A 22,731-nucleotide genomic window follows, 5' to 3' on the forward strand; every position below is an offset into this window, starting at 1 on the left:
GTCTGGAAGGCTGTGCACATGGGCAAGGCTGTGTGCAGGCTCAAGGGAAGTCAGAAAGGAGCCCATCTATCAACTCATCATCCTTAATCATCCCTGGTTAGGCCTAGTTCTTGTGCAGGGAAGACATGAGAAAGCCCAGTAGGAAGTAAAAGCCAAATCAGACTTATAAACTGCCTGATCTTTGTATGTGTTTTTCCTAACCCACACACAGTTCCATTGGCAAAGTGTGAATGCCTTACTGGCTTAAAGTTCTTAAGTTTAACTTCTGACCAGTCATGGCTGACCACTAAACTATGCTGACAGAGTGACCCTTAGGAAGTCAGGCATGTTGGCTTATATCTGTAATCCTAGCATTTTGTGAGGCCCAGGTGGGCGGATCACGAGGTCAGGAGGTTTTGTTTTTTTTGTAAAAATACAAAAAAAAAAAAAAGAAAAAAAAATTAGCTGGGTATGGTGGTGGGTGCCTGTAATCCCAGCTACTTGGGAGGCTGAGGCAGGATAATTGCTGGAACCCAGGAAGGCAGAGGTTGCAGTGAGCCAAGATTGTGCCACTGCACTCCAGCCTGGGCAACAAGAGTGAGACTCCATCTCAAAACAAACAAACAAAGTAAAAACAAAAACAAATTAAAAAGAAAAAAATGAACAAAAACATCAGTGGCCATACACTGCAGGGAAGATAAGACTGTGTGCAATTAGTGCTGGTAAGCCACTAAACACAAGCAAAACCAACTCCCAGTGGGGATCAGAATCCAGAATTGCTGCAGCATATTATCTAAAGTGTTGAGTTTTACGCAAAAAAATTATAAGACATGAAAAAGGGAAGTATGACCCATGAATGGAGGGGAAAAAGCAGTCAACAGAAAGTATCTCTGTAGGATCCCAGATGTTGGACCTAGCAGACAAATATTTCAAAGTAGCTATTATAAATATGTTCAAAGAATAACAGGAAAGCATGTTTAAAGAAATAAAAGTATGACAACAATTGCTCATCAAATAGAGAGTATCAGTAACAGGAAATATTAAAGAACCAAATGAAAACTCTGGAGTTGGAAGGGCAATAACTAAAATAAAAAATTCATTAGAGGGGCTCCACAGCAGATTTGAACTGGTATAAAAATCAGCAAAAATGTGGAGAGTTCAATAGGGATTCCCAATCTGAAGAACAGAAAAAAATTAAGGGAAAAGTCCAAACTCAGACTCGTGGAATACCATAAAGTGTACTAACATACTCATAATCATGGCCCCAGAAGGAGAAGAAGGGGGCAGAAAAATGTTAGATTAATTGCTGAAAGTTGCCAAATTTTATGAAAAATATGTATTAATATATTCAAATGGCACAACCCAAATAGAATAAGTACAAAGAGATCCACATCTATTCACAATGTAGTCAAATTTGTTGAAAGCCAAAAACAAAGATTTGGAAAGAGGCAAAAAAATGACTCATCACGTGCAGAAAAATGACATTATTATTATTTTTGAGGTGGAGTCTCGCTCTGTCTGCCAGGCTGGAGTACAGTGGTGCAATCTCGGCTCACTGCAAGCTCCACCTCCCAGGTTCACACCATTCTCCTGCCTCAGCCTCCTGAGTAGCTGGGACTACAGGCGCTCACCACAACGTCCAGCTAATTTTTTGTATTTTTAGTAGAGATGGGGTTTAACCATGTTATCCAGGATGGTCTGGATCTCCTGACCTCGTGATCTGCCCGCCTCAGTCTCCCAAAGTGCTGGGATTACAGGCGTGAGCCACTGCGCCCGGCCCAAAAATGACGTTATTAATGGCTAAGTTCTCTTCAGAAATAATGGAGGACTGAAGGCCGTTGGTTGCATATTCACAGTACTGAAAGAAAAAAGTCTATCCTCCAAGAATTTAATATCTAATGATACTATGATTCAATAATGAAGGCAAAATACATTCCCAGATAAAGATGGAGAGAAGTTACAGCTACCTAGCTTGCAAGAAGTACTAAAAGAAATCCTTCAGGCTAAAACGGAATGATACCAGATGGCAGCACAAAAGTAATAAAGTATGTTACAAAAATTAATAAAGCATACTGGTAAATGTAATTAGGTATTAAATATATACTTTTATTTGTTTTCTTCTTAAATCATTAAAAAGGTATTTTTTCTTTGAAAAGACAATTACAGAATCAATATTTATAAAACTATGGGATTCTGGGAATTCAAAGTTGGTGTAATATCAGAAAACCAATTAATATACCACATTAATAAAGTAACAGAAAAAAGCCACTTGGTTGAGAGAAAGCATTTGACAAAGTTCAACGCTCATAAAAGCTCTCAGCAAGCTTAGGACTAGAAGGAAACTTCCTCAGCCTGATAAAGGGCATCCACAAAAAAATCTGTACTTGTAAAACATCATACTTAATGTGAAAGACTAAATGGCTTCCCCTGATGGAGAACAAGGCTAGGATGTCAGCTTTCACCACTTCAACTCAATACTGTATTGTAGGTTCTAGCTAGTGCAATAATGTAAGAAAAGCAAGCGGACAAGTAAATGTATCCAGGCTCGAAAGGAAAATGCGAAGCTGTCTTTATTCTCAGACAGCATGATCCTGTATGCAGATAACACAAAGGAATCCACAAAAATTAGCAGAACTAATAAATGAGTCCAGCAAGATGTCAGTACTGAACAATATATAAAAATCAATTGTTTCTATATTCTAGCATGGACAGTCAAAGTGGAGTCAAGAAAACTGTTCTCTTTCTAATAGCCTCAAAATTAATAAAATACTTGGAATAAAATGTAAAAAAACAAGTGCAAGTCTTATATGCTGAAAGCTACCAAACATTGCTGGGAGAAATTAAAATCTGAACAAAAATGGTGGGCATTCTGTGTTCATGGATTGGAAGATTCAGTACTATTAAGGTAGGGTTGTCTCAAGTTGATCTGTAGATTCAATGCAGTTCCTGTCAAAATCCCAGCAGACTCCTTTTCCTTTTTAGAACTTGGCAGAGTAATTTTAGGTTTTATGTATGAAATCAAAATAAACTGGAGTAGCTGATAGTATTTTTGAAAAATAAGAACTAAGTTGAAAAACGTAAACTTCCTGATTATAAAATTTTACTGTAAAGCTACAGCAATTGAGACAGTTATACTGACACAAAAACAAGTAAAATGACCAATGCAACTAAGTTGAGAGTACAGAAATAAGCCTTTATGCCTATTGTGATTGACTTTTCACAGTGGTGCCTAGGCACTTCAGTGTGGGAGAGGATAGTGTTTTTGATGAATGGTGCTGGGACAGTTGAATATCCACATGCAAAAAGATGAAATTACCTCATCCAAACTCAAAAGAGTCAGAAACCTAAATGTAATAGCTAAAACTATAAATGTTTCAAAGGAAAACGTGGGAGAAAAATCTGTGATATCTTGGGACAGGCAAATAATTTAGATATGGCATCGAAAGCATGATTTATTGAAGATACTATATATGGGACTTTATCGAAATTCAAAACCTTTGGGCACTTAGAAACCATTAAGAAAATGAAAAGGGTCAGGTGTCAGGTGGGTGTTTTGTTAAAATAATAAGAAAATGAAAAGAGAAGTGATAGACTTGGAAAAAATATTTGTAAATCACATACCTGGTGTAAGATTTGTATTTAGAATGTGTAAAGAGTATGCAAACTCAATAAGACAATCTAATTTTAAAATGGGCGAAACATTTCAATATTTTACCAGTGAAAGCACATGAGGAGCTAATAAGCACATGCAGAGATACTCAACATCATTAGTCATTAGAGAAATGTAAATGACACTGCAAGATACTACTAAATACCCATTGAAATGTCTACAATAATTTAAAAACACAGATGATAACGGGTGTTGATGAGGACATGGAGAAATGTGAATGTTCATACATTGCTGGTGGGATGTAAAATGGCACATCTACTTCTTCACTTTGAGAACATTTGGCAGTATCTTTTAAAAAAAGCTAAAGATAAGATTTTTCCATACAACCTACAAATTTCAGTTTAGTATCTACCCAAGAGAGATGAAAATATATGTTCACACACTTCTTGACAAAGGCTTATAGCAGATTTTTTTTATAATAGCCAAAGAGTAGAAACAACTCAAAATGTCCATCAATTGGTGAATGGATAAACAAAATTTGGTATCATGTAATATTATTCAACAATAAAAAGGTGTGAACTACTGATATAAGCTACAATATGGATGAACCTCAATTACATTCACTAAGTGAAAGAAGCCAGATGCAAAATGCTACATATTGGGTGATTCTATTTATATGAGAAGTCCAGGAAATGCAAAGATATAGAGACCAAGAGCAAATTAATGGTTGCCTGGGGTTGGAGATGGGAGTAAAGCCTGACTACAAATGAAGATAATTGGTATTTTTGGCATGATGCAAATACTCTATAACTGGATTTTGGTGATGGATATACAACTCTATAAAAGTCACTAAATTGTGTACTTAAGATGGTATGTTTTATTACGCAAATTAGACTTCAATAAAGCTGTTACAAGTTGTGCCTGCGGACTCCACTAGTGTTGGTGTATATACCCAAGGCTCCTCAGAAGCTGCTTTTTTTTCTAACCTTTTGTAAAGTGGTAAGCAAGAGAATTCCCTATAGATTTAGAGGGCTCACTAGCGCTACTTTAAACCTGGTAATTTATGGGCCCAATGGGGCAACCTAGGTCTTGGATGTCAGTCAAGTATTTTGAAAGAATGCCAGCAGTGCCAAGGCAGTTGAATCACATGGTTTGTCGTCCCATTTTTCTCACCTAGACGTTCAGTCTTAGTGCTGGCCCTGAGGGTCTGTGTGATAAAGTCAGTTTCAAAGACTTACAGTGCTGTCTGAAGAGTGTCTGGTCCTCAAGATGCTTGGAGGCCATCTCTACTGTCTATTTCCTTGGAGTCCAGGCCTCCCTTTGTGTTGGCAGTTCTAGCCCCACAGCAGAGGTTCCTTTTGAGATGGACATCGAGAATGGCCAATTCTTTTCATTCTTCAAACATTCTGAAGTTGTTTTCCTCCTGCAGATCTTCCCTTTGATTATTTTTTTCTTTCACCTTTACTCCATGTGGAAATATAATGCCCCTAAGTGTGATATGAGGTATCAGAAGAACATGGCTTTGGAGTCAACAATACGGTTTAAATTCCAACTCAACTCGCTAGCCATGTGACTTTTGGGCAAGTTTCTTAGCTCCTCTGAGCCTTGTTTTTAGAAATCTGTAGAATGGAGAGAATCATACCCATCACAAAGGGTTATTGGGAAGATGAAACAAGATCATGTATGGAAAGACTTGAGCACAATTGACCGACATGTAGTTGGTATTCCTTAATTGTTAGAACCAGAGAGTGGGTCAGATTGTGGGCTCTGGGTCTGAATTTGCATTTGTGCTTTTCCACTTCTAGCCAAGTGAGCTGGGACAAATTCTCTCATTTTCTGTGCATCTGTTTCTGCATCTATAAAACTGGCATTGATAGTACCCACCTTATTAGGACAGTCTGAAGATTAAGTGAGTTGATATATAAAGCACTTAGAACACTGCCTGTTATGTAATAAGTTTTATACAAGTGGCAGCCACTCTTCTCTCACCTGCCAATACAATGCCCTATTCCTTTGGAGCAACATATTTGATATATGTGGATTAGATGTGAGGATTACAGGGACACAGTGGGCTGTCACCCCACAGATGACCAGGTAGGCCTGGTTCGTCTGGCTGGTGGCCCACCAGTGGTGGGTTGTGAATTGCCTATCTCACTACATCAAGTGGTAGCAGGGATGTGCTCTGTCGTTCCTTTGTCTCAAAGACTACTTCATTGGAGACTGGCTTATGACCTTTGGGCTCTGTAGAATATCTGCAAGTTGGTTGACTTGATTTATTATTAATTACCTCTTCTGCTTTAATTTCAGCTGATTATTTGCCTTGGAACCAACCAAGGCGACAGCCACTTCGTCTGGAACACAAATACCAGCCAGCATCAGTCAGGTTTGATAATAGGACCACACACCAGGACGATTACCCCATAAAAGGCCTTGTGAAGACCATGAGCTGTAAACCTCTGGCCATGCCAAAGCTCTGTAACATACCCTTGGAGGATGTGACTAACTACAAGATGAGCTACGTGGCCCACCCGGTGGAGAAGCGCTTTGTGCACGAAGCAGAGAAGTTCAGGCCCTGTGAAATCCCCTTTGAAAGCCTTACCACTCATAAACAATCCTACCGGGGCCTGATGGGTGAGCCTGCCAAGAGCTTGAAACCTCTAGCCAGGCCCCCTGGGCTAGACATGCCTTTCTCTAACACCACTGAGTTTCGAGATAAGTACCAAGCTTGGCCAACGCCCCAGATGTTCTCCAAAGCTCCCATCCCCTATGTCCCTCCCGAAGACAGGATGGATCTTCTGACAACAGTGCAGGCCCATTACACATACCCTAAGGGTGCCCCAGCTCAGTCCTGCCGACCTGCACGTCAGATTAGGAAAAGCGGTCGCTTTGAAGGCTCTTCCACCACCAAGGATGACTACAAGCAGTGGTGCAGCATGCGCACAGAGCCAGTCAAGCCCATTCCCCAGCTGGACTTACCCACGGAGCCCTTGGACTGCCTGACCACCACCCGGGCCCACTATGTGCCCCACCCGCCTATCAATACCAAAAGCTGTAAGCCTCATTGGTCTGGCCCTCGAGGAAATGTCCCTGTGGAAGGCCAGACCACTTACACCATCAGCTTTACTCCCAAGGAAATGAGCAGGTGCCTAGCTTCATATCCTGAGCCTCCTGGCTACACCTTTGAGGAAGTGGATGCTTTGGGGCACAGGATATACAAGCCGATTTCCCAGGCAGGCTCTCAGCAGAGCAGCCATCTTTCTGTGGATGATTCAGAAAACCCCAGCCAGAGGGAGTTGAAAGTGTCAGCCTGATTTTGAAAAATTGTAATTTAGAAATTACACAGTACTTTTAAAAGCAGACAACTGAGAATTATTTGTTGGACAAAAGAAGAATTCCCTAAAATGACAGAAAAAAACAAAAAACAAAACAAAAAAAACCTTCACCACTTCCAGAGCACTTGAATAAAATGAGAATCACTTGACTCAGGGAAAATGACATTTAATCACCGGCTAATTAACTCCCCTTAACTTCTCCTTTACTGCATCCCCACTTCATTTCAGGTCCTTTACTTTGTGCTTATGGAATCAAAATTGGTCTCTGAGGTTTTCTCTGATCCAGATGTATTTTATTAATTTAATCATTATATGAACTGACATAATGATTAACCCTTGCCAAGTATGAAGCACCAAAGAATAAATTTTATTTTGGGGGGAATGAATCTGTAGCTCTGTGTGTTTACACCCGTGTGCTGGCTGTGCAGACAGTAGTCTGTATTGCTTGGGACCTTTGGGAGGTTTTATGCTAGCATCCCCATTGTGTGTCAGTATTGGTGGAGGTGCCTTGGGCCTGGTCTGGTGTCTTGTTTTGGGTTCTCTGTGTTCAGGGCTGCTTCACAAACCATCCTTCTACCTCTTCGCTGCATGACATACCAGCAAGAATACTGCTGTTCGATGGGGTGTGGATGTCTTTGGTCACAGGTGATGGAGGGAAAGAAAGAGGGAGGCAGGGATGCATGAACCTACCAGACCTCTCCCCAACCCCAAGCCGGTACAGGCTATGATTCCAGGGAGAGGAGGGAGAAAAAGCACCCTTGGCAACCAGGCAGTCAACACCTGGTCCTTGAGCTGTGAGCAAAAGCTGTGGGCTCTTCTAAATGCTCAGAGCCTGGAAGAAATTGCCCCAGGCTGGCCTGGTTTCTGGAGAGCCTGGATGTGCTTGTCCTAAAATGACAGCTGTGACCAGACCTGTGACAAAGTTTGACATAGTGGTGAGCCAGATTCCACCGTGGAGTTTCTCTCTTGAGCCTAAGGTTTTTACCACGTTTGTTTCTAAGGCCAAGTAATTTAAAGCTATTTTATTTATATTTTTTTAATTGAGCAAAATTGAGGAGGGACTTTGTTAAAGAGGGTCCCATACAGCCAATTAACTTGCAGATTTTGTTTTTAATTGGGCAGAATTGAGGAAAGACTTTGTGCCAGTTAGATGAGCTCATGGGTCTGGGTGAGCCTCACAGAGGGATGCAGACTTCAGTCTGGGACACTTGACTCTCTCGAGTTCACAGAAGCCTAAAATATACTTCGTGGTCTCAGGGAACTTGGGAGCAGCATGGAGAAGGTGAGGGGAGTTCAGCTCATGTCTGGAGCCTTGGGCTTGGGCTCAGGGCCTGGTGGAGGGGCCAGGGGCCTGTTCCTTTCTATCTAGGGCTCTGTCTTTCCATGGCTGTCACCCACCTGACCCAGGCCTCACAGGTCCCCACACCTTGCATCCTCACCATGAGCTTTGTTTTCATTGTTGGGTTGGGATCTATGTTATTTAATCCTCTCATTGGTTTGTATGGGGTCTGAGTGCCTGCCTTTAGGGGTAGAGAGGCTCAGAGTGGTTAATCACCTTTCCCAAGGCCACACAGCACAGAGCAGCAGAGCCAAGGTCAGAATCCAGGTCTTCTGACCCATGGCTCTTCCACAACACCAGGCACCTCCCATCTTCTGTGTCTCAGATCTCCTGGCTCCACAAACTACATCAAACCACATTCTGTCTGAGCCTACTGGAGTTCATTAAGCTAAAGGATTACACTAAGAAGGGTAAGTTTTATTATTACTACTTTGTTTTAACAAATCAAAAAAAAATTGACACTTAATTTGAAAAGCCAAATGGTGCTAAAATGCTTATAAAAATACAGCAATCTCTTATGTCCCAGCTGCTTAGCCTTCCCCCGTTGATATTTCCCCAGAGAGAACAATTTTAAATTATCTATTTTGCTAATACTTCTATTCACATTCCTAAATAATATGCATATACTGCTATGTGCTGATTCATCGACTTTAGACATGCTTTGTTTTGGCAGATGAGGAATTTTGGTTCTTATACACCCTCCGTTTCTCACCTCTCGGTATAATTATATGACAGTGTTTGGTAATATCAAGGCTGATAAGCTTTCCTAATGTTATCAATTGCCAGGAAGAGAGGAAGCTCAAGGATGGGATTGACTGGCTGACTGAGGATCACAGACCCTGTTGGAGTGAAGAATTTTGTCTGAGCTCTGCCTTTGTAATGAGGCCATCTTCATGGTAACCCCAGGCTGGAGGGGCCACCTAGGGCGTCCCTTCCTTGCCTGTTCCTCTTGGTCTTAAGAAACCAACTCTCCCCCTACTACCTATTTCTTTTTTTTTTGGCTTCCAAATTAAAATGTCCTTAATATTAAGAAAGTGATAATACAAGTAAAAGACTTAGAAAATACAGAAAAAAAATACAAAGCACCTATCTGGGGCCTTGTGAAACATGGTAGTGAAGAGCATGCATGGTTTTTGGAGTCCAGACCTGGCTTTGCACCTTGGCCCTTGCCACCACAAGCTATGAGAGCTTGGTCAAATTCTTCAACATGTGAAAATGTGGATAATAGCAATCCTGGCTTTATGGTTTTGCTGTTTGGATTGATTGATAGTGTATATGTCAGTCACTTAGCTCTGACTCACAGTTAACTCTCATTAAATGTAGATGAGGATGAGGAAGACAATTGTTGAATTGGAACTGGCTGAATCTACTTATGATTTCGTCGGTCAGTGTTTATAAGTGTGCAGGTAAGGATAACTGCTCATTTTTTATTTTACGTATTTTACAAAATAAAATATATGTGTTTTTTCCTCATACAGGTAAATTAGTCTTTAGTTGTTTTGTGTCAGAGTTGCTAACTGTGTTTCCTAGAAATCTGGTTTGAGAAAGCAGCTGGGCCACGAGGAGGAAAGAGGAGCTGAGCAGATGGGGCACTAGTTTCCTCCTCAGTTCTCATCTGAGCACCTTCTTAGCAGGTCCGTGTGTTGGGCTTCCATATTGAGTTTGCGAGTAAAAGGCTCTGTGATGAAAGGACACGCACACACATGTGCATGCACTGCCCTATACCTGGTATGATCTCATTCAACAAATCTGACAATGGGAAACCTTGAAACATGTAGTCTTATCTCAAAAATGTGTGCACATGCTTATATTGCATATTGTCCACTTAGGAGAATGAAGTGGGAGCTTAATCACCCACCCTAGCCCAGGGTTCCCAAAACTTTAGGTGTGCCATTAAATAAAAATGACTAGAGGTCAAAGATACTAATATAATAGAACACAAGGCAAAAAGTTTTATGGCTATGCAGGAAAACTCTTTCAATGCAGGATCGAGTAGGCTCTTGGGGATGAGGTTCTGGGGCAGAAAATGAGAGTTGAGCTTTCACAACTGAAAGATGGTGAATTCTTTTCCATCAGAGGAAAGGACATTCTCTAGTGAGGTTGATTGGCTGGGAAGAGTGGGCTTTGTGTGGAGCCCTGGGCTGGCTGGAAGTGGTCTGCTGGTTTAGGGTATGGTGCCCAGGGGCATCTGCTGGGCATGCAGTCCTCTTAAGATGGTGGTATCTGACTACCTCAGGCTGTGGGCAGGTCTGTCGTCCTGTCAGCAGGCTAGGTGACCAGGGTAGGCCTTGTTGTTTGGTTCATGTTACACTGGGGCCACCTGTGTGGGTGGAGATTCTGGTACTTTGCCTTCTTTATGGGGGGATCAGGAATTCCCTTTCCAACCCCCTCCCCCGTTAAGGTCTGAATATGGCACCAAATCAGCTTAAAGTACTCCTCAGTCTACTGCTGGCTGCTTTTTCTCAGGAATCAATGTCTTTAAAGATGAGTCTCCTTTTTTGGCTTAGCTTCAAGCTCTTGTGCTGGACAGTGGTTGGAGGATGGGGAAGGATAGGTCCCTTTTCAGTGATGCCCATGTTTATAGCACCACTTGCTCCCCTGCCCTCTGTGGTACCTGTCATTTCGAATCCTGAGCCCCACCAGCTTCTACAGACCCCACTCCCTGCAGCTCCAGCTCCCTGGCAGTGTCTTCATTCCAGGTGTGGCTTCCTCTTATACATTTGTCAGTCATCACTCCAGCATTCACCTCCTGCCTTCTTCAGGTTTCTTGAAATCCCTTGTCCTTTGAGGGCATTCCTCCTGATTTCTTCATGATGTCATTTTATGTTTCATTATTCCTCTGCTGTAGTTCAGTATTGTGTGAGTGAGGAGTGGGAAGGAGTAAGCACAGGCAGGCAGCCTGTTGCTAGACCTGGCCTAGAGCCAGTTGGAGGGGGTGAAGCGCTCATGGGCTTTCACCGGTCTTCTCAACTGCAAAGCATACCTGGAGTGTGACTTTGGCTCTGACTGGGCAGAAGGGCAAACCTGGAGCAGAATAAGCACCAGGCTAACTTGTGTGTGCAGGTGAAGAGAACCCTGGCAGGGGTCACTAACCCCTGAACCCCAGGCCATTCCCTGAGGCTATGCTCTCCCACCTCCATCCTCTGCCCCAGCTGTCCACCTCCACACCCTCTCAGCACCAGCAGACCAGGGGCAGCTGAGCAGACACCACAGCCCAGTTCCGACATCAGGGGCAACAGTCCTGGCTGGGGTCTGAGCTGAGGGAGCCAGCACTCCTGTCCCATCTTAAGGTTTTGCTTTTGTGTGTGTCTTCTAACTGCCTTTTCATTATAGTCTCATTGCCCTAAAATTGAAATGAAATAACGTAGATATTGAGAATAAGACCCTCCTCCTCCTCCTTTTTCTGCTTTTTTTTTTTTTTTAGCGGAGTCTCTGTCACCCAGGCTGGAGTGCAGTGGTGCGATCTTGGCTCACTGCAAGCTCCACCTCCCAGGTTCATGCCATTCTCTTGCCTCAGCCTCCCAAGTAGCTGGAACTACGGGCGCCCGCCACCACGCCTGGCTAACTTTTTGTATTTTTTTTTTTAGTAGAGATAGGGTTTCACTGTGTTAGCCAGGATGGTCTTGATCTCCTGACCTCATGATCTGCCCACCTCGGCCTCTGAGTGGAGCTAACTGCCCCAGGGCAATGAGATCTGCACAAAAACTCTTTCCAAAATGACTCATCCAGAAGATGAACTGAGGGATCCATTTCCTCTAAAAGTGCTTTTTAGCTGTGCAGTTGTCAAGAGGAAGTAGGTGGAGTAGGCGGGGGTGTGCACAGTCCTAATTGCAGATTAATGGCCTCCTGGCTCCTCAGACCTGCCCCGCCTTCACCCAGGTCCACATCTGGTCAGCAGCCCTCGAAGTGGGAAGACAGAGGCCTTTCTGAACATAAATGCTGGGGTTGGGGCAGACAGGGGTGTTTTTTTTGGCAGAGCAGGTTCAGAATTGCACATGGCTGTCTGAGCAGGTGCTTGGCTCCTCCCCACTTTGAGGGTGCAACAGTAGCCCAGGAGCCTGTGACCCTTCCAGAACATGTGCTCTGGAATCTGGAAAAAGCATCAGGGCAATGTGAGGCTGGGCTCCTCTTTCAGCCACACTACTGGGCTGCAGGTGCCCTGGTTCTTGTAGCCTTTGGATCCTTAGATACTTACATGAGAAATCCTGATGCATTTTCCTTGTCAAGCCTCTAAATGTGGCTGCAAACCCAGCTTGATGCAAATGTAAAAGACTCAGGAGTTTCCACTGCTGTGATTGAATCTAACACTGATTTTCATGGGCCTTGTTGCCCAGACCAGCCTGTCTGCCTCTGCCTCTGCCTACCTGCTTAGGGCCAAGGCTATACTTACAACGACAAGAAGGGAGTTTAGTTACCTCTCTGTTGTCTCAAATCCCCATCTATTTTATTATAAGATCATAAAACAGGGGAGCCCGCAAATAACCTTTAAACGGGCAATCAGTGACTTGAGAGTTACAGGCAGAAAAAAATGCCTGAAAAATGACTGAAATTTGACTTCTGTGCCAATGGATGACTTATGAGGAAATGGAATTTTTGGACTATGGACGCTCCTGGCCTTAAACAAAGAATTTTTCATTTTAAAGTTCCTAAGCAGAGTTCAGTGCTTACTATCAAGTTGGAGTGGTTCTTTTCTTGGCTAAGTAGTATAACAATTCCCATATTCGAAGGTCAGTTATTTGGAAACTTTAGCTGTCCAAAACCAAGGCAGGAACCTGGAAATAAGTGGCTTTTAAATTGCCAAAATCATCGACGCATCGACATAGATTTCATGTACAGAAACTGAGATACTCTACTCAGTACATACTCCTACCCTGGCTCTCACTGTCAGCACACTGCCCCTGTCCCCGACTTCTGTTTTTAAACACACAGTTCCAATGAGTTTCTTTCATGTTGTTTACTAGCTTACAGCAGAACACTAGGGGCTGCTGCTAGAGGTAGACACTTTTAAACAAAACAGAGTGACAGCTGATAACTTGGCAGGGAGACTAGAGGGCCAAAATATTTTAAAATGCAGAACTCAAAAGTATAGCCGCTCAGGAATTATGACCCCAGTATAATAATAAAAAACGACTGTATATATACACATATTTTATTAAGTCTGGAAAAATATACCATGATTTGTGCTTATGACCCCAATTTAGTAAAAAAGAAGAAAAAATCATATACATACATTTTTTAAAGTCTGGATGAATGCATCAACAGTGTTGGATAAATGAATTCCCATTTGTCTCATTTATCCAGAATAATAAGGGAATAGGGATTTGTGGTATTTTAATACTTGGTTAACCTGTAGGTAATATGTATTAGCCTTTCCCAAGGTGTTGTCTACGGAATACAAGCCCTATGATACAGTCTTCCAAAAAAAAAAAATTCACTGGACACGTAAGTTTGAGGAGTGCTGTATATTATATCTCCCTGTTGGAGATTCATAATGCATGTTAATATTTTGAAGGCTCTGTGAAGCCCTATAGTAAAGAAACCTTGTTTAACTTTGTATGACCCAGTGTATGAATCAGCATTCTTGCCATTACAAGTGCTTAAGCAAAAAAGAGAATTTATTGGTTCAGGCAGTTGAACAGTCTAGGGCTTTCTCTGTTGACTTTAGGCATAGTTGGAACCAGGGGCTTCAGTGATATAATGAGGTCTTGGTCTTCATCTTTTGGCTTCGTTTTCTTCTACATTGCCCTCTTATACAGGCCTTACAGCATCCTTCTAGCTAGCAATCCCAACGGAGAGAAAAGGGCCTCTGCTTCCCAGTGGTTCCAGTAAAATCCCCTGAATTGAGTCTTGCCTGGCTTCAGTTTTACGGGGATCCCTGAGCTGATCATTGTAGCAATAGAAAATACTAATCATACAGGCTTGAACTGGGGTCCACCCCTGGACGGAGCAGTGTATATGTGTGGGGTCAATCTCGTGTGAACTACATGAACTGCATGAGGGCTGAAGGGGTGGCGTGGGTACCCAAAGGAAAACTGAGGTATAGTTTCCAGGGAAGGGAGGGACGAACATTGAGCAGGAAGAAGCAACATTTTTCAGCTCTGACGATAGAGCCTTTTTATTGTGTAAAACCTGTTGGAACACACATGGAGAAGTACTGCCAAATACTCATCATAAATGTTTCAAATAAGTTTAGAATACAATAAAATACACATGCCATGCAGACATGTAGTTCAATCTATCTTTTATGATTCAGAAATCTCATTGAATCCTGTAGCGTCTCAGGGTCAGCTCTGAATGTTAAAATATCCTGGTCGTTGACAGTTTAGATTGTTTGGCTTCTTGATAAATGAGAGGTTATGGTACAGCCAAAGTGCAGGGCACAGAGGGCCTGGGAAAGTTCATTTATGATGGACAGTGGACTCATGCGAGTATCACTTGCGTAAAGCCCCTTCAAGTTCTAAAAGCACCAGCACATCCCGTCTCATTCAATCCACAAAACCCCTCTCTGTTGTTATTCCTGCCTTTCCAGTTGGGCAACTGAGGCTCAGAGAGGTCATGCAACTTGGCAAAGTCCTCACAGGATTGCTCAGGGGATTAGAGGAAATGAGGTTTGTAAAACAAACCTGGTGGACAGTAGTTTTTGAATGGTACCTTGGAAGAAGGGGAGTGCTAGAGAGATGCAAGAATAATCTCTTCATTCAGACTGAGAGAAAATAATGAATTTTGGAATACTTTTAAAGGGACATGCAGTTTACAGGTGTATGACCTAAGAAATAGGTTGAAAAAACTTTAGGAACAGTAACTGTGTGTTTGTGTGTGTGTGTGATCTTCCACTGTACCTAGTATAGAGTTAGCATTCAGATCTATTCAATAATTGCTTCTGGGAACACAGATACAAAAATGTTGATTAGATTCCAATGGGGCTTTTTTACACGATGTTTATTTACAAGACTAATCTGTAAAAAGGAACGATTACAGCCAGGAGCTGAAGGTCATTTGAAGAGATCATTCAGTGTGTAAGTTCTTGGTTTGAAACAGTTAATTACTTTAGACTGGACTCTCTTCTCTCAAGAAAACAATTCCTTTGGATACACCAAGGAAAAAGGTATTTTTGTCTTGTGATTTGGTAACACGTAGTCACATCTTGGAGTTTATCTTATAAAACCCCAAATGATGGCATTTAGGAAACATTTATCTTCTTGGTTAAGAAGCTCACGAAGATTCCATGAGACTCCTACCTTTGTTTCCTGTGGGCTCCAGGAACCTGCGTGACTTGAGACTATCACAGTGCCCTTTCCTGGCCTGTGCAACCCCTCTCTCAGAGTCCTGGGTCGGTTGCTCTAACATTCTCTTGTCCCAGGGCATCTCCCAGGGAGCCCGCCCAGATGGCCCCCAGGTGGTCTTCAGCCTCTTCCAGGCATTTATTTTCTCTACTTGTCCAGTGAGTTCCCTGTGTGGTAGGTGGGGACTCAGGAACCCTGCCTTCTCCCTCCCTATGTCCTGTCATATAAGCCGCCCCCTCCTAGATCCTCCTCCACTACCTGTCACAGCTGACTTAGCTCTGGTCATCAAGATGGATGGGATGCCTTGTCATAGCATTGACCACATCCCCTCCCTCCCTCCCTCCCTCCCATCCATCCATCCATCCATCCATCCATCCATCCATCCATCCATCCATATGTACTTATACCTATTCATTCTTTCCAAAAATGTCTATTGGGTACCACACACTCTTCTGGGTGTTTGGGCCTACATCAGTTAACAGAGCAGACTCAGATCCTTCCCTTGTGGAGCTTATGGTCTAGTGAGGGGGAGACAAACATGAATAATAAATAAGCACAATAAATAATGAACAACTATATAATGTATAATTAAAATAACACATACTAAATCATAAGCAAATTAATGATCTGGTATCTCAGAAGGCAACAAGGAACAGCTCATTGGGATGGAGAGGCTCAGGTTCTGGGAGGCACAGGTTTTAGTTAATGGAGCAATCAGGAAGGGCCTCATTGAGGAGGTGAGATTTGAGAGGCCTGGAGGAGGAGATGAGAGAAGGAGCCAAGTGGCTGTCAGGGAGCAGCTAGAGCACAGGCCCTGAGGTGGGCATGTTTCTGTCTAGGTGTGTTCAGAGAGCAGTGAGGAGGCCAGTGAGCACCTCACAGGCCATTGCCAGGAATTTGGCTCATGTTCTGAGAGGTGGCAACATTAAGCTTGGACCTGGGAAGTGCCAAGATCTGGTGTCTGTGAAATCATCACTGTGGTCATCCTGATCGCTTATGGAGGGGAGCACCGGCTGTAGGGGAGCACCGGCTGTAGGGGAGCATAGGCTGTAGGGGAGCATAGGCTGTAGGGGAGCATGGCTGCAGGGGAGCACCGGCTGCAGGGGAGCACCTGCTGTAGGGGAGCACGGGCTGTAGGGGAGCACAGGTAGAAGCAAGGCCTGGTAGAAGGCTTATTCCATAGAAGGCAATGCAGGCTCACACCTGGTGGGGATAAGTGGGGTCCATGAGAAAAGTGTCACTTTCTGCATGTGTTTCAAAGGTGGGTCACATGAAGTTGCTGATTGGATGTGAGCTGAGAATAAGAGGACTGAGCATCATGCCATAATTTGGGGTTTAAGTGACTGAAAGGACAGAGCTACCATCCATGGAGGTGGATGAGAGTGGGATCACTACAGGCTGCTTCTGGGAATTGAGGTATTGTGGGGCTTTGAGGAGAACCTGCAGTGAAGGAGGCCTTGCACTTCTGCTTCCTGCCATGGTCCCTGAGAAGTGATTGCAACATCCTTGATTTCTGAAAGCCTTTCCTCTGTTTGCCTTTTCTGTCCCACAGTCTTTAGGGAGAAAGGGGTCTTTTCTGACATCCTCAAGGAAGGGTTTTCTGAAGTCAGGTTAGCAGCACCAGGGTTGGATGAGTAATAGTGACTGTGCTGTGTGCTTTGAGGGAGCAGGGAGGAGGGGGAAGAAGGACTTAGCTCAGGCAGTGGGAATAGCTTCCTGAGGTTGTGAATATCAGCTGAGATGTGACCTGCCTCCCTCTTCTTTCCCTTCCTTTCCTTTTTCTCCTCTGTCTCCTCATCCCAGGTGTCTCTAGCCAATTAGCCGGATCTTGTCCCTTAGGATTTCTTCATCCTTTATCATGTCATACAATTTAGTCTTTTCTTGGTCACTTGCTTTTGTATTCCCACCCATCATTTTTTCAGCAAAACAATCAGTTTTTCCAAAGATCAGTTTTTCAGCAAAAGATCAGTTAGAAGAAGAGATATTGTACATAATTGTACAATAAATAATATAATTTTATTTTTCCACCACAAATCCAGATCTGGCCCTGAAATTAGTGTGCCCTGGTTGTGTGCCATGGGGAAATGGAGGAGAAGTGAGGGGAAGAGGTAGCTTTGGGAAGATAGGATTCTGTACCCTTGATGGTGACTCTGGATCTCAGGCAGCCTCCAACTCTAAAGGCTGTCAAAGATGGAGGGGCCTAGCTCTCTGCCTTTGCTGCAAGGCAGTGGGGAAAAGAATTGTATAATTGATCAATATTTAAAGACTTTATGTAACAAGCATTTTATAGCCTCCATATTTGCCCTGCTCTGATTTAACAGGAGTGGATGCTTATGGGTTTGGTGGTTGCTATTCCATGGCTCTTGAGAAGGTGGAGAGCAGAAGGAAAATGGGAACTTCATGGAACTGAGGCCAGTCACCCAGAGAAAGTGGCCAGAAATGAGCTGGGCTGTTGTAGGGTGCTTCAGGATATTTTAAGGAGTTCAGTCCTAACAACAGTGGGAAGGTATAAAGATTTTAAAGCAGAGGACCAGAGGACTGATACAACTCAAACCATGTTTTGGGAAGGTCTCTTTGTGAACTGAACTGATTTAAGCCATTTTTGTTGGTCAACAGTTCCCAAGTTATCATGGTGAAGATGGGTAGCTCCCATCCATGAGAGGCTGAGGCTGTGTCTCCACCTACACTGTCTCAGTACCTGAGGTGGTGTGTTACAATGAAAACAAGTCTCAGACCAAATTCTGGCATGGGCATAAATGCTAGCAAACTGATCCAAAGTACTTACATAACCTACTCCTTGAACTTGAATAAGTCCTATTGTCCAACCCTGGGCACCCTGATAAACACTTAGTTACTCTAAAGTGAATGTTCCTAAAGTAAGATTAGCCAAAAACTTCCCTATTCAGATCAGGCAAACAGAGTTGGGCACATAGAACCAAAGACAACACTAGACTTGGATCATCAGGCTACTGGATTTGCTAGTGTTTTAGTCGATTTGTGCTGTCGGACTATGGACTGGATAGTTTATAAAGAACAGAAATTTATTTCTCTCAGTTCTGGAGGCTGCAGAGTTCAAGATCAAGGTACCAGTGAGGACTGTTCTCTACTTCCAAGATGGCGCCTTTGATGCTGCGTCCTCCAGAAGGGAGGAACGCTGTGTCCTCACATGACAGAAGGTAGAAGGGCAGAAAGGAAATAAACTCCCTCTGTGATGTCTCTTTAGAGAGCCTAATCCCGTTCATGAGAGGAGGAGCCCTGGTGACCTAATTGCCTCTTAAAAGCCTTACCTCTTAATACCACCACATTGTCAACAGTTGAATTTTGGAGTGGAGTGGGGCACATTCAAACGATAGTAGCTGGATTCTCACATTATCTGTACAAGGGCAGTCACGTTTGTTTCTTCTCTCTGGTCCTCAAACACGGCATATTTCACTACTGTGCGATTAATAAACTTTGTATAATTAATGAAACTTCTAGTGCAGAGTTAGATGATAATATTTGAAATACTTGCAATGGTACTTCTGGAGGGTGGATTTATGATTGGGGTGTTTTAAATGTTATCTAACTGCCCCAAGAGTACAGATTTAAGTTAATTTTATACATAGATATCAGTTTATACTGAAGTTTTATAGGCAATATAACAATAGTTTTAGCTGTTGTGTGGAAGGTGGATTGGTAGACACCAGAGTAGATTTAAATAATCCAGTTAGGAGACCTTTGCAAATGCCCCAGTGAGAGAAGATTAGGACTAAAGAGAGCAATCACTGGTGCTGACTATGGAAGGGGCCAAATGAGGGAGAAGAGCTGGAGATTCCCCAGAACTTGGACTTCATAACTGTGGTAGGACACACCGTCATTTGCTGTGGGATGTGTCTGCTTCTCGATTAGACTGTGAGCTCCCTTAGAGCAGGAACTAGGCTCTCACCCCTGTGTCCTTGGAACCCAGAGTTGGTGCTTAGCAAAGTGTGTTAAATGCTGAGGAAAAGGAAAGGTATGTCATGGAAAAAGAAATCAGGAAGAAAGAGATGAGCTGAGAAGGGATGGATGACCATCTGGTAATGGAAGGGTTGGGTGAGGACCACCAGGGCTAGATGAGGACTTTGGTGGTTTTCCATCCCAGCTTCGTACTTGGCCAAGTACGAAGGCAAATCCTCACCACGTAAAGGGTGTACAGGATTCAGGTCCTGGGGGCCTGCTTTTAGGGAGTACCTTGAATCTCTTCACTGTAGTAGGGACGGGCCTGTGCAGGCTGAAGAAACTCAGCTCAGGAGTCCACGGAGCTGGCACCTGCCCTGTGCTCTGGTACTGAGACATGCTGACCTCCAGCCATGAAACAGAACACAGATGTTCCTCAACAATCAAGTTGTCTTGATAAACCCATTTTAAGTCAAAAATATCAGAAACGAAAAGTGTGTTTCTGACTTAGAGTATTTTAAATTCATGACGAGTTTATTGGGACATAGCCCCATTGTCAAGAGAAGAAGTGTACTGAACGTGTTTTGTTTTTGCACCATTGTGTAAAGTTCAGAAACTGTAAGTCAAACCATCGTAATTCAGGGATTGTCTGTTGATGGGTGATTAAAGAACAATTTTGCCATTCTTCACTAGCCTCAGCCAAGCCATTTCCTGGTGCTTCTGCTGTTATTTAAAAAATGATGATGGGGGCCTAGGGGAAGAAAACCAAGCCATGACACGCTTTATCACCACTCTCCTGGGCTTCACCACCAGACATTTCCTCAACTTGCTCACCTGGTAACTAAGTTGTTCACAGCTTGTCTACTGTGCTTCACAGGATTTGTAATGAAGGCCACCCTGGCCATCATGAAGTCCCAGAGAGGGAGGCAGTTTTCCCAGGCTTTCTGCTTTCTGGTCTGAATGTTGACCATGCAATCTCTCAGGCTCTCCTAAGCATTCTGCTTAAACAAACATTATTTATGTTCGGCAGGAGAACCATTCCTGACCGTCTGCTTTTTCCTCACTCATATAACCTCACATTTAATTTCTGTTTACACACATATGAACCATATCTTTAGGGGCAGCCTGGGAAATCCTAGGTTGGAGATGGAATTTGCCTTTTGAAAATACAGTGGTGAGCGACATCTGTATATTGTGTTATCAGAGGCGTGACATGTGCTCGGTTGGGACCAGGTGCTTCACAGAATCTGAGTGAAATTGTAAAACTGCACCCCAGTTCTTTAGCAAAGGCTTGATTACCAATATCTGCCTTTCAGTTTTGGGGTGGCAACAAAATAGTTGAAAATTTTGGGGTGCTACGAATAAGCTGAGGTTTGGCCAAAAAACAGTCTCTGACAAGCTCATACACATTTGATTTATAAAAGCATCTCCAAGTGAACTGGGTGAATGGGGAGCAGACAATAATTTGAGGTTAAACTTGGAGGATTGTAGAATTCATTGGGTATTCAAGTCTTTACTGTTTACTTCAAGGTCTTAAAGCATCAATCAACGCCAATATTGTCCCAATTGGCAGTATGTGATGTGGGTAGATGACCTCTGATTTAACTCACATTCAGTGCAGACTGAATCTGAATCCTGAAGTCTTTATGTGATAGCTGGTTTACTGAACAAAATGAGGAACACAGAGAGAAAAGACCAAAGGGGAGTTATGCCTTATTTTGTTTCCTGATTTTATCCTTGCCTGGGTTAATTCACCTAACAGGTCAGTTTTCATTAGGTTACTTCCCAAGTGCTCCATCCTTTTCTCTACCCCACCGTTTCCTGACCCTTTGTAGATGGCTTTGACTTCTTTTAGGAACCCCGCTAACAGATGATTGAGATCTAACTTGTCTCATTTTAGCTGAAAACCATTAATAAAAGAGGACTGTTTCTTTGGGTTCATTTGCAGGATGAAGTGAGGGGATAACTGCATGTTATTTATGAGAAACTCAACCACTTGCAAGTGAAATACCCTTAATTTTGGCTTTTACTTGTATATTTGCTCATGAATGAATACTTCTCCATGCTTTTTAGTTACTTGAAGGAAATGGTAGTTATGTGTACATTTGGGTGTTCTGAGTTGAGTCTAGGCAGTACATTGGAATTATAACATTTCTCCTAGGAAGTCGTATTTCTGGAATTTTGTCAGTTTTTTGGTGAGTCTTTGAGTTGGCTACACGGACTGATAGGTTTTCTTCCAAGACATAGAACGTGGTTCATTGATGTCTTTCTTGTTTATACTTTTGTGTAGTTTTTGTTTTGTTTTGTTTTTGAGGTAGGGTCTAACTCTTTCACCCATGCTGGAGCGCAGTAGCCTGGCCACAGCTCACTGCAGCCTTGAGCTCCAGGGCTCTTGAGAAGCTGGGGACTATGGGTGTGAGCCACCATGCCCAGGTAATTAAACATTTTTTTTGTAGAGATGTGGTCTCGCCATATCTAGGCTGGTCTCAGACTCCTCAAGGGATCTTCCTGCCTTGGCCTTCCAAAATGCTGAGATTATAGACGTGAGCCACTGTGCCTGGCTATTGTGTAATATTGAGCTTTGGAGGAGCAGCTGATTTCCTTCTCAATTAAAAATGGAAACATGGGAGAGTCTTTCAAAGCTGACAATGGGAAGTAAAGTAAAATAGCAAAAATTCTGCCAGCCCTGCCCTTCATCTCCCTGTTTCTTCCAAGGTAACTTAGATGATGCTGATGATAATAGCAATTAACATTCAATAAGTGCTTTGATGATAAGCCAGCTACCCCCCAACCTTTTGTTTTTTTGCTCTGTCACCCAGGCTGGAGTGTAGTGTTGTGATCTTGGCTTACTGCAACCTTTGCTTCCTGGGTTCAAGAAATTCAACATGAATCAACTAATGGTTTTCACACAGCCCTACCTGATGAGGTATGTTGTTGCAGGAAGAGGAAACTGAGGCATAAATGAGCTTCAGTGACTGTTGACCACTTTGATCTTAATGGGACCAGGGATTTGGATTTCCTGGAAATCTTTGAGACTAAGCAAGGACTCTGCTTTTGGCTGGAAAAACTGCCATACATGTATTTGAGCCCTTCCCACCATTTGAGCCTAATGGGTTTTTGCTCTGGCATTTCCAGCTCCTCCCTCCTGCTATGGGGCCTCTGTAAGACATTGTTTGGTTGCTGGTATGTGAATATGTATAGTTCTAGCACTGACTTTTTCTTTAAAGGAAAACCTACGACTTCTTAAAAAATAACTGAAATGTCAAGAAGAGC

General features: G+C 43.0%; 1 protein-coding gene across 1 annotated transcript in view; it reads left to right on the forward strand.

The window, feature by feature from the left end:
* The window catches only part of SAXO1 (stabilizer of axonemal microtubules 1), a 122,402-nt gene extending 115,099 nt beyond the window's left edge, over positions 1–7,303 (forward strand). Inside the window, exon 4 of the mRNA XM_023190027.3 lies at positions 5,897–7,303. Within this exon, the coding sequence (XP_023045795.1) occupies positions 5,897–6,900 (1,004 nt within the window). The 3' untranslated portion in view covers positions 6,901–7,303. The remainder of the gene's footprint in view (positions 1–5,896) is intronic.
* The last annotated feature ends 15,428 nt before the right edge of the window (positions 7,304–22,731 follow it).

The sequence above is a fragment of the Piliocolobus tephrosceles genome, chromosome 14 (genome assembly GCF_002776525.5).
Source record: "Piliocolobus tephrosceles isolate RC106 chromosome 14, ASM277652v3, whole genome shotgun sequence".
Taxonomy (NCBI): Eukaryota; Metazoa; Chordata; class Mammalia; order Primates; family Cercopithecidae; genus Piliocolobus; species Piliocolobus tephrosceles.